General features: G+C 47.1%; 1 protein-coding gene across 1 annotated transcript; it reads left to right on the forward strand.

The window, feature by feature from the left end:
* Positions 1-1,639: 1,639 nt before the first annotated feature.
* On the forward strand, positions 1,640-5,900 carry LOC310763193 (neuropeptide Y receptor type 4-2-like). Its single transcript, XM_083615006.1, has 2 exons — positions 1,640-1,993; positions 4,483-5,900. Exon 2 carries the CDS (start codon positions 4,560-4,562, stop codon positions 5,664-5,666), a length of 1,107 nt encoding a protein of 368 aa, XP_083471132.1. The 5' UTR covers positions 1,640-1,993; positions 4,483-4,559; the 3' UTR covers positions 5,667-5,900.
* Positions 5,901-12,931: the final 7,031 nt, after the last annotated feature.

Consider the following 12,931-nt stretch of genomic DNA (forward strand, 5'->3'; position numbering starts at 1 on the left):
GTCAATGTGCAAGTAGATAAATAGGTACCACTCTGGCGGGAAGGTAAACAGCGTTTCCGTGTGCTGCTTTGGTTCGCCAGAAGCGGCTTAGTCATGCTGGCCACATGACCCAGACGCTGTATACCGGCTCCCTCGGCCAATAAAGCGAGATGAGCGCCGCAACCCCAGAGTCGGCCACGACTGGACCTAACGGTCAGGGGTCCCTTTACCTTTACCTTTACCTTTTATGTGAAAGGGAGGAAAAAGGAAAATCGGGACATTCCGGGGTCAAATCAAAAACCGGGACGGCTTCTGTAATTCCGGGACTGTCCCAGGAAAAGCAGGACACACGGAAGTTAGGAGCCTTTGATTACCCTCCTGGATAGTTGTCCAAAGAACAGCAACATGACTTCTATCGAGTGCTTCATGTTCCTCCTGTGTAGCTCTCATTTGCTTGCATTTTGGACTCACAGATGTCCATGGAGACGCAGGTCAATTCTGTGTCAAGGATAGCTGTCTACCAGCTCCACTGCAGGCTGAGACCCTACCTGCCCGCAGACTGTCTCACCAGAGTGGTGCATGCTCTAGTTATCTCCTGCTTGGACTACTGCAATGCTCTCTACGTAGGGCTACCTTTGAAGGTGACCCGGAAGCTACAATTAATCCAGAATGCGGCAGCTAGACGGGTGACTGGGTGTGGCTGCTGAGACCATATAACACCCGTCTTAAAAGACCTACATTGGCTCCCAGTATGTTTCCGAGCACAATTCAGAGTGTTGGTGTTGACCTTTAAAGCCCTAAATGGCCTCAGCCCGGTATACCTGAAGGAGCGTCTCCATCCCATCGTTCAGCCTGGACACGGAAGTCCAGCTCCGAGGGCCTTCTGGTGGTTCTCTCCCTGTGAGAAGTGAGCTTACAGAGAACCAGGCAGAGGGCCTTCTTGGTAGTGGCGCCCGCCCTGTGGAATGCCCTCCTGTCAGATATCAAGGAAATAAAAAACTATCTGACTTTTAGAAGACATTTGAAGGCAGCCCTGTTTAGGGAAGTTTTTAATGGTTGATGTTTTATTCTGTTTTTAGTGTTCTGTTGGGAGTCGCCCAGAGCAACCGGGGAAACCCAGCCAGGTGGCAGGGTATAAATAATAAAGTATTATTATTATTATTATTATTATTATTATTATTATTATTATTATCACAGTGATACCTCGGGTTAAGAACTTAATTTGTTCTGGAGGCCCATTCTTAACTTGAAACTGTTCTTAACCTGAGGTACCACTTTAGCTAATGGGACCTCCTGCTGCCGCCACGCCGCCAGAGCATGATTTCTCACCCTGAAGCAAAGTTCTTAACCCGAGGTACTATTTCTCGGTTAGCGGAGTCTGTAACCTGAAGCGTCTGTAACCCGAGGTACCACTGTATTGCTGTCCCATTTGCCCCAGCTGGACTGATTCCCTTGGGTGCTCCAAGCCCTGGTCTGACTCTGAGTCACTGTAAGGCAAAACCCCACCCCTGGCTGACGTGCCAAGCCTTGATGCTGGGAGTGACTTTCTGCAGAGCCATCTGGTAAACAGATCAAAGATGCCCCATGGGTGACCAAAAAAAACCACCACCCCAGACTGCAATGCCCAGGCTGCATATAAGGATGAATGCAGCCAATCTGAGTTGTTTATACTCATTTGGCTGCCATGCAAGTTGACTCGCTGCTTCACATCATTTGCATGTTCCTTCTCTCTTTCTCTCTCCTGCAGCTAAGAGCTTGCTTCTTCTTTTCTAAGGAGACAACAAGAGGGAGCCAGAGATTTGCATTCCCATCAAAACTCCAGGACTAACGTCCCTTTGGAGGTAGAGAGATTGAGCAGAGGAACTAGCACCCATTTTTTCATACTGAAAGAGAAAAGAAAGGGACGAGGAAGGTGATCGGATGTTGGTTTTGCTGGCCTGTTGCTCATTTGATTCTGCCGGTGGAGATCCCTGGTGTATGCTTGAAGCTGATATGCTCCTGGGGGGTATCAAAGGTAAGTCTTTTTGCACATACCGTATTTTTTGCTCTATAAGACTCACTTTTTCCCTCCTAAAAAGTAAGGGGAAATGTGTGTGCATCTTATGGAGCGAATGCAGGCTGCGCAGCTATCCCAGAAGCCAGAACAGCAAGAGGGATTGCTGCTTTCACTGCGCAGCGATCCCTCTTGCTGTTCTGGCTTCTGAGATTCAGAATATATTTTTTTCTTGTTTTCCTCCTCCAAAAACTAGGTGCGTCTGGTGGTCTGGTGCATCTTATAGAGCGAAAAATACGGTACTTTCCCCACTCAGCATCCACAAGAGCATGGGAAAAGGCACTTAGAAGTGGGTGGTGAAGGTAAGCCAGAAAATCAACTTGCTGCCCATGCCCCTAGAACATTCTAGAATTAGTGATATGTTATCCACTAACTATTGATTTTTTAAAAAGTATTTTTAACCCACTCTTTGGTCAGAAAAGGCTCCCGGAGTGGCTTACAACAATCGTTAATAAGCCAGACAGAAGCGACGGACGGATTTCTTGGAAATTCCCTGTGTGGCCACTCTTTCCACACCAGTCAGTTAGCACCCTGAAAGAACAATGAAACCCCTGCTAAGATTGTGATTTTTTCAAACAAACAAACAAAAAAATAAATGAATAGTTTGTATTTTCCAAGGACGCAGCAGGATCAGGCTCACAGGAGTCGCCCTCAGAGCGCATTGTGTATGTGAAGACAGACGGGGGAGAAATGTGGTTTATAGGTGAAGGAAAAGAGAGCGTTTCTGTGTTCCGTATATGACTGAGGACAGTGGCACCCTGGTCCTTTATGTGGCCCTGGGAAAGGAATATAATGTACGCCGCGGATGGCACAGAGAACCCACAAATAGAAATGTTATGGTAGGATATGCCTTGCTGCTTTCCCCCAAGGCATTTTAAGACATGGAAGCAGTGAAACTATGCCACAATTTTAACAGATTTTAACAAAATCAGATATTTCTATCCCCGTGCCTTCAGAACCTTCTGGCAATTGATCATTCTGAAACATAGACTGGCAATACTGAAACATCTTTCTCTCCTGCACCCAGTATAGATCTTTAAGGCGTATTATGTTGTTGTTGTTGTTTTGTTGTTGTGTGGCAGGTAGTGAGAGTAGAGACCCTGAATGACTAGAGAGAATTAGTATTTCTGTGTTTGCTGAAAGATAATATGTAAGATTTAGGTAAGTCTAGGGGAAGCAAGCCTTAAGAAGAACGTTCACACAGCGCAACCCATCAGTGTCTTATGCGTATGATTTGCTTTCTTTACGTTACAAGATCAGTTCTAAGGCATACACAGAGAAATTTGGATTTGAAGAAATGTGTGCAATTTTCCTTGGGGCTTTCTAAAAGGAATTTTTACAGCACTCCAAATGGATGAAATCATCTGAAAGTGCATTTTCAGCCTTCATTTTACATAATTAAACATGCACTTATTTAAATAAAAAGTGTCACAAAATAGGCATTCATAGTAAATTCTTACAGTTTAAAGAAACTCAGCTTTTAAAATATGACTTTGAAAGTCCAGAACTCCCAAAGGAACTTTTCTACAAAATCCCACTCAGCATAATAATAATAAGAAGAATTTATTATTTATACCCCGCCCATCTGGCTGGGCTTCCCCAGCCACTCTGGGCGGCTTCCAAAAAAATATTAAAATACTGTAATACATCAAACATTAAAAGCTTCCCTAAACAGGGCTGTCTTCTAAAAGTCTGGTAGTTGTTGTTCTCTTTGACATCTGGTGGGAGGGCTTTCCACAGGGAGGGTGCCACTACCGAGAAGGCCCTCTGTCTGGTTCCCTGTAACCTCACTTCTCGCAGGGAGGGGACCGCCAGAAGGCCCTCGGTGCTGGACCTGAGTGTCTGGGTAGAGTGATGGGGGTGGAGATGCTCCTTCAGGTATACAGGACTGAGGCCGTTTAGGGCTTTAAAGATCAGCACCAACACTTTGAATTGTGCTTGGAAACGTACTGGGAGCCAATGCAGATCTCTCAGGACGGGTGTTATGTGGTCCCGGCGGTCACTCCCAGTCATCAGTCTAGCTGCCACATTCTGGATTAATTGCAGTTTCCGGGTCACCTTCAAAGGTAGCCCCACATAGAGCGCATTCCAGTAGTCCAAGCGAGAGATAATCAGAGCATGCACCACTCTGGCGAGACAGTCCGCGGGCAGGTAGGGTCTCAGCCTGCAGACCAGATGGAGCTGGTAGACAGCCGCCCTGGACACAGAATTGACCTGCGCCTCCATGAACAGCTGTGAGTCCAAAATGATTCCAAGCTTTAACAAGCTGCCGTTCGCAGGATCCCCCACAACTGTTAAAAGGAGGGTATAAGAGAGCTTTGAATGCAGTGTGGATGTGCAGAGTCCGCTTGGGAAAGTTGTGACTGCTGCAAGACGTTTTTACATCCCCTAGTCTGCTCCAGTGTTGAGACTGTGTCAGTAAGAAATAAAACCGTCTCTCTCTTTTGCAGATCACCCCGACAGATTGTAGTAAGATCACAGGAAGTGCCTAACCCTCCGACCAACGACACACCTCTTTGGCTCCATAATGAACAGGACTGTGGCTTCTAACACATCGTCTCCACCCCAAAGCAACTGGAGTTTCCCCTTCCACACCATCCAGCCATGTAGAAACGGCACAGATATTACTCTGTTTCTAGTCGCTTCTTACAGCTTGGAGACCCTGGTAGGCATTTTAGGAAACTTGTGCTTCATCGGTATCCTGGCCAGACATAAAGAGAAAGCCGCCGTCACCAACATATTTATCGCCAATCTGATAGCCTCAAGCTTGACGATGTGCATATTCTGCTTGCCGTTCACTCTCACCACGGTCTTGTTGAAGCACTGGATATTTGGCGAAGCCATGTGCAGGGTGACCTCGTTCATCCAGTGCACGTCTTTGACCGTCTCCATCCTGTCGCTTGTGCTCATTGCTTTAGAAAGGCACCAGCTCATCGTAAACCCCACCGGCTGGAGGCCCTGCCTCTCCCAAGCCTACCTGGGCATTGGCATCACTTGGATCTTTGCTTCTTTCTTGTCCTTGCCTTTCGTCGCTTACAGCACCTTGGACGATGTCTTCCCAAAGCAGCTCCGCAGAACGGATTCTTTGGCGAGCAAGGCCGTTTGCATCAACTCCTGGCCGTCGGATGTTTACAGGCTCACCTACGCCACTGTTTTGCTGCTTGTGCAGTACTGCATCCCCCTTCTCCTCATCGCGGTGTGCTACCTGAACATCTACCTGCGCCTCCAGAAGAGGGAGGACATCTTTCGGAAGAAGCATGAGTGCAGTTGCCGGGCGAGCCACCTGAAGCAGATCAATATTCTGCTGGCGTTAATGGTTGCCGCCTTCGCAGTCTGCTGGCTGCCGCTTCATGTTTTCAACACCATCGATGACTGGGACTACAAAATCATCCCCCACTGTATCCATGACCTGATCTTCTCCCTGTGCCACCTGGTCGCCATGGCATCAGCCTGCATCAACCCCGTCATCTACGGCTTTCTCAACAAGAACTTCAAAAAAGAAGTGAAGGCCCTGATTCTGGGTTGCTATCACCACTCCTCGGCGCAGGAATATGAGATGATACCTGTATCGACCAGGCAGATGGAACTCTCCAAGGATTCGCTGAGGATAAGCGGTCAGCAGAATCCTATCTAACTCCTAGGCTGAACCTTCAGAGTCCTGAGGCTTGGACCTCACCTATATCTGCTAGCTCCTCCATCATCATCACCACCACCACCAAGTTGCAGTATCTGTCATTCTCTAATTTGCAGGGGACAACTGTCTGAAGTGAGGAGACTTGCAAGATAAGGCATCAGAATTCCCATACCCCAACCTATATAAATAAGAGACCTATCAGACTGGGTTTTGGGTAAAAACAGGCCACAACTTTATTGAATACAGATGAAAGAGGTTTGGCTTGGGCCAATCTAAATATTTCCGGCCTGCCTGCTGGAAGTGACGTGTGGTCAGTCCAGGCGGGGGTTCCAAACACTTACATCCAATAGGGTGACCCCCACAAGGACCACCGTCTGGGGGAGTGCTTTCGGCCCTGGCCCCACCTGGGCACATAAACATGGCCACTCCCCCTGGATCCCTTTAATGGGATACCCCAGCGTTTGGAGGGCCAGGTGGGGACTACAATCTCCCCTCTGCCCAAAACAAGGGATTGCCCCCAATGCCCAACCAGTTGTGAGGAATTGCTATGAAGCACGTCCAAGTGCAAGAAGATAAATAGGTACCACTCTGGCAGGAAGGTAAACGGCGTTTCCGTGCGCTGCTCTGGTTCACCAGAAGCGGCTTAGTCATGCTGGCCACATGACCCGGAAGCTGTATGCCGGCTCCCTCGGCCAATAAAGCGAGATGAGCGCCGCAACCCCAGAGTCGACCACGACTGGACCTAATGCTCAGGGGTCCCTTTACCTTTTTAGGCAAAACCACCAGGGAAGAGCCAATTATCCTGGTGGGCAAATTCCTACCCGGCCCTGTAAAGAATGGCGCGACCACTGCAGCCACAGCAAAGTCATTGACAATCAGCTGAAACTGAGGGTGGGTGGGATGGGGAAACATCCTGGCGCAGGAGCAAACAGGCTGTGCCCCAGATGTGGGCTGCTTAAATGGGCAAGAGGCTGATCCGAGGGAAGCCCACCGTCAGCTCCATCCACTCCGCCCCCCGGCACAGCCCATATCCCAGGCTGCCTCCCCATTTGCCAAAGCAGGGTTCAGGCTAAGATCCAATTCCCATAGGTGGCAGGGGATTATGCCCCCTCTACCTATCAGGAAGGGTGCTGCCGTTCGAAGTCCACCGTCGGGACCCCAGTGAAGCATCTTCCGTCCAGCAATGCCGCCACACTCAAGTTCTGGAAGCTCCCCACACATTTTAGAACCAAGGATCTGGCAAGTAATTGAGTTTGCGCCCTGCAACACAGAGGGCATGAATTATCCTGTTCCTCCATTTTTTAAAAAATTGTTGTTTCGCTTTATTTATTTAATAGCACACACTGGACCCTAGTGTGGCAGGTTCCACTGCTATCTTGACATCCTAAAAGAAGTGACTCTTTTATATATATATATATAATTTTTATTCATTTTTAAACATATTAATTGTCATACATACCACAAAATTTCACATCTTATACAATCTATTTGGACTTCCATCAACACCTCTGATGATCCCCCATTTCTTCTGCATTTCTTAAATTCATATTACCTTTAATTATCTTCACTAATGTCTCCCTTTTTATCCAATTATGCAATAATTGAAATTATTCACCTCACAAAACTTCTTGCAAACCTACAAATGTAATCTGGTCATCACAATTACTTTTCAAATAGTCCGTAAATTTACACCAATCTTCTGTGTATCTCCGGTCCCGCCGGTTTCGAATTCTTCCTTTTAGTTTGACTAATTGTAAAAGAAGTGACTCTTGATAGCCTGGAATGAGAACATTCAGTGACTGAATTTCAGGAGTGGGGAATCTACTCCTGCACTCTCATCCTTCAGCTGCTTTGCTATGTGGCACTGGAGGGCTGCCCGATCCAAACTTTTGTGTTTTTAAACTTAATTTTAAAATACAATTTTGCAAGGGGGATGCAGTTATTGGAGATAGTTATTGGAGATCCATCATCCATATCCATTGGCTGTGTTGTCCGAGGCCGGTGGGAGTTGGAGCCAAATATTCCCCATCCCTGTTATGAGCAGGGAATTCCACTTCTTCCAACTGTCCGCCATTTCTCCTTTTCCTTTTGCAACCGGCATTCAGCATTCCAGGGTGACTGACAATGGTACTGCCAAGTCTGAGGGTTCCCTGAGCAAGATGCCCTCTAAGGGGCCCCCACCCCACTGCCCTGCTATCTAGGTGGTGGGTCTCTTGCTACCTGCAAAGGGGTGCATGGGTGTGATTGAAAATCATCCTGTCATTTCCTGCCTCCTCATTGCCTGGTAGCAGGAAGGGAATGAATGCGCCTCTTTAATAATAATAATAATAATAATAATAATAATAATAATAATAATAATTTATTATTTGTACCCCGCCCATCTGGCTGGGTTTCCCCAGCCACTCTGGGCGGCTTCCACAAAGACCAAAAGTACACTAATATGTCATACATTAAAATCTTCCCTGAACAGGGCTGCCTTAAGATGTCTTCTGAATGTCAGGTAGTTGTTTATCTCTTTGACATCTGATCGGAGGGCGTTCCACAGGGCGGGCGCCACCACCAAGAAGGCCCTCTGCCTGGTTCCCTGTAGCTTTCCTTCTCGCAATGAGGGAACCGCCAGAAGGCCCTCGGCACTGGACCTCAGCGTCCGGGCAGAACGATGGGGGTGGAGACGCTCCTTCATTGCCAAACAAAGGAAAGAAAGGGGGATCCATGCATTCTATCTCTGCTCTCCACCCTCAGGTGGCAGCAAAATGTTTCCTTTTTAAATAATTATTATTATTTTTTTTAAAAAAACCATTTTCCTGAGTAGGTGCTTTGCTACTGCAGAGGACAGAACCCACATGAGCAAAGCACCTTGGGAAATAAAAATGGCGGATGCAACTTGTAATGGCTTTAGGGGTTGCTTGTGCGTAAATAGCCGCCGCTCTGGGCTAGGTTGGCTGGTTAAACCATTTCTCGCTGGACAGCCATCCACTCCGTGGCTGTTCAGTCGCTGGCAGAATCCGTCAGTGGGCGTTTCTTAAACCTTTTCCAACATAAAAGTTGTTTGACGCCCAGTCTCCTCCTACTCTCCCTGCGCGGAAGTCTTCTGCGCACGGAGGGCGTGGGTAGCGGAGGACCTGTGCTCTCCCCGCTGGTGTCCAGTGAAGAGTCCCGGAGCCTGCTCTCTGCTTCCCCCATTGGCCCCCCTCTATCCCTGGTGTAGCGCTGATTTTCTTCCCCAACAGGAGACTTGCCTCTCTCCATGCTTGGCCCCTCTCCAGCATCGTTGTGGGGCCTCACCTCCTCCTCTAGTTCCGATGGCAGTTCCCTGACACAACTGGAGCGTCTTCATTCCGCAGCAGCAGCAGCACACCTGCTCTGTAACAAGTGGGAGAAATAAGGCATAGCTGTTGTGCCCAGGGCCACTTAGCTGTGATTGGGACTTCTCTCACTTGTGGGGCCCAAGAACTGCACCCCATTGGCAGTGGCTTCTAAGCATGGCCAATCCTAACACTGCTCTTTTGGGTGTCTTTGTTTTTTCCTTACCTCTGGGTTGTTGCTTTTTAAAAAAAGGTATTTTCTACTTCTCCAAACCTCTAGTGTTTTGTAGCACAGGGACCCCTCTTTCTTGTTTCTCAGTGCCCCCGTTTTGCCTCTATTTCTGCCGACACGTTTGCTATTGGAGGAAGTGCTTAGCAAGCACCTAGAAGGAGAATTACATGAAGATGATGTACAGATGGTACACAACACCAGTGCAGTTAGGGAAAATGTACAAAACTAGTTCAAATATATGTTGGAAGTGTAAGGAAAAGGAGGGAACATTTTATCATATGTGGTGGGAGTGTAAGGTAATTTAAAAAGTTTGGGAAATGATATACAATGAATTGAAGAAAATGTTCCATTTAACATTTGTTTAAAAACCCGAGGCATTTTTGTTGGGGATTGTAGGGAAAGACCTGCCAAAAAAGTTGAAAAACATCTTCATGTAGGCGACAACGGCCGTGAGAGTTCTGGTAGCACAAGGATGGAAGACTGAAGAAACCCCAACTAAAGAATCATGGCAAGAAAAATTGATGGACTATGCAGAACTGGCAAAACTAACATATATGCTACGGGACAAGGATAACTGTGACTTTAAGGATGAATGGGAACCCTTTACAAAGTATCTGAAGACGCAACAAAACGAATTGGACGCCTTGGCAGGTTTTGAATAAACATTCACAAACTTTTTATTGATAATAATAAGCTAAATAGTTTGAGGATCTATACAACTTTGTAACATGCAGAAAACAGCATTCTTAGAGAAACCAAAGACTGGAACTGAGGGAAGTCGGGGGGTGGGGTGGGGGTGGGTGGGTTTTGTGGGGGGGGAGGGAGGAAAAATGGGGGGGACAAGGATGATATGTTTTTGGATAATATGTCTTGTTATAATTTTGAATAAAAAGGGGGGGAGGAAAAAAGAGCAAGCACCTACAAAGCAAAGCTGGAATTAGCAGCGGTGGACTAACAGTCAGTCGGCAATGTTCGAACGTATAGGAAATATTCACAGACGCAGAAGAAAAGGAAGCCAGCCCCTGTGAACTGCCACGCTGGATCAGCCGGCTGGCACATCTCACTCAGCCGTTATCTCCTAGCATTCAGCAGCCAGATGTTCCAGGAAAGTCGATAAAGAGTCAAAATGGAAATATTTGTCCACGGGGCTTGGCAGTCAAAGTCTGAGGATGTGGCATGCAGTTCTGTCTTCGTTAAGGCACCTAATCACGCCTGTAGGCTGTGCACACACAATCCACCCCGTCATTCATCGGTTTGCAGCAAATAGTAACCCCATCCTGAACTGCAGTGTTTGCCCTGGTTCAAGGCTTGTTGCAAAAAAAACCCCACCCCACCTACACTCTGAAGCTGGATCCTGTGATATGGGGAGAAGCATAGCTGTCAACTTACAGATTTGAAAATAAGGGACCAGCAGCCTCGAAAATAAGGGATCAGCAGCCAAAATAAGGGATCAACAATTACTTTGATAAAATACATATTTTGTTGTGTGCAAATGGCTTTACATACCTATCAGGTCCATAAATTGCCATAAAGCATCTATACAACACAAAAAAACAGCAACAATTTGTTGTTGACAAAGGACAGCTGGACATAGAAAGGGCCCCATTACCTTCAGTAGCTTATTTAAGGGACAGCAGTGGGACATGGCGCTGGGATAAGGGACTGTCCCGCCAAATAAGGGACGCTTGACAGCTATGGGGAGAAGACAAGTGATGGAAAGGACAACTGTACTGCTTCAGAAATGGCAGTAGAAGAAAATGATTATTTCGAAACACAAGAATGTGAAGAGAGAGGCCAATTGGTGGTGGTGTTTTTCCTGGTCAGTTGGCAATCCAGTAACGACTTGGCAACCCTCATTAGGCTTCCTACTTAGGAAGAGAGAGAATCGCAGCTACTGGAAAACTTCGCTAGATTTATTTGCGCAACGCGGGCTGCTATTAAAAGCTCAGAAACAGTGACAGGAGCTACTCGACTCTTTTCTTGTATCTGATATGAAAGCAGATTTGAAACCAGGATGCTGGCTTTTAGAAGTGCATGGGCCCCTGGTTTATTAGAAAAGCAAATTATATGGCTCTGTCCAGCTAATCAATGTTTGCTTGGGACAGTAGAAAGGAGTTTGCATTATGATTATTGCTATCATGAATAAATATTATTCTGTATACAGAAGCTGATTCAAAAGGAACAGGAGCAAAGGGAAAGTTATTTAACTCCTACCCCCCAGGAGTAGTATAGCATAAGAAATCGATTTTAAGATGCTGTGTTAGGGTTGGCAGTACATACATACAGGTGGCTCCACAAGACTGGGGTGAGGCAATTAACCTTTAAGACACGAAAACAAATTGTTGTTGTTGCTAGAATTTCGCCAAAAGCTTTGCTAAATATGATTCTGTTGATCTGAACGGTTTATTGGGTGTGTTTGTGTAAGCAAGACAATCGAAATACATGTTTATCTTAATGCAATTCCATATCACTATGTCATATTAAACCAATTTTTAATAAACAATATTATATGTGAATAAATGGTGGGGGGGGAATAAAAGATTTCAGCTTATCGTATAGCTCTTGGGATCCCAAAGGAAGTGATCAAAGCATTTGATTATATTCAATGATGAATTTGAACACATCCTCCTGTTGTAGGCATCCGTCTGTCTTGAACGACAATGGATTGCGACTCTGGGGGTGAAGTCAAACCACTGCGTTATCAGCACTCAAATGAGCTCCCCAGGGTGCAAGCCTGGTCAGTGTGTATGTCGGTCCTGGGCTACCCAGACAACAAGGCCCCCCTCAGCTTCACTGATGTGGTCCAAAGGAAAGCGGTGCAATACATTTGGCAGGAGTTGCCAGCCATCTTAGGGACTCTATTAAGTAGTGGGTGGACATAGCAGACGACACGGAGATTTCTCCAAGTAGTTCTTTATAAGTAAGCTAGAACTGAACTGAACAGCAAACAGCTCAGCCGGCCTGCTTTTATAGGCAGCCAGCTGTCAACATTGCAACAACAACAGCCCAGGGTTTCCCGCCTAAATTAACTGATGTGGACCTGAGTGAAAACTATATACAGTGGTACCTCTGGATGCGAATGGGATCCGTTCCGGAGCCCCGTTCGCATCCTGAAGCGAATGCAACCCGTTCTGGAGCCCCATTCGCATCCTGAAGCGAACGCAACCCGTGTCCGTGCGTCTGTGTGTGCCACGATTTGCCACTACCGCGCATGACATCATTCTGAGCGTCTGTGCATGCGCGAGCAACGAAACCTGGAAGTAACGCGCTCCGTTACTTCCAGGTCGCCACGGAGCGCAAGCCAAAAATGCTTAACCCGAAGCTACTTCAACCCAAGGTATGACTGTACACAATAAACCCTGGTGGCCAGGGTGAGAACTTCAATACATAACAGACTCCCCTCTGGAAATGGAGTTTCGGCAGAGAGCATTGCCCGCGGTAGCCGAGCCCTAGTTAAAAGGTGGACTCGCGTCTGGCATTTCAGTAACTAGGAGGGAGACATGCGGCCAGAAGTAGGACAATGGGTTAAGGTAAAGGTAAAGGGACCCCTGACCATTAGGTCCAGTCGTGACCGACTCTGGGGTTGCGGCGCTCATCTCGCTTTATTGGCCGAGGGAGCCGGCGTACAGCTTCCGGGTCATGTGGCCAGCATGACTAAGCCACTTCTGGCGAACCAGAGCAGCGCACGGAAACGCCGTTTACCTTCCCGCCGGAGCGGTACCTATTTA

Source organism: Podarcis filfolensis (genome assembly GCF_964270895.1).
Source record: "Podarcis filfolensis genome assembly, chromosome: 5".
In the NCBI taxonomy this organism is placed as follows: domain Eukaryota; kingdom Metazoa; phylum Chordata; class Lepidosauria; order Squamata; family Lacertidae; genus Podarcis; species Podarcis filfolensis.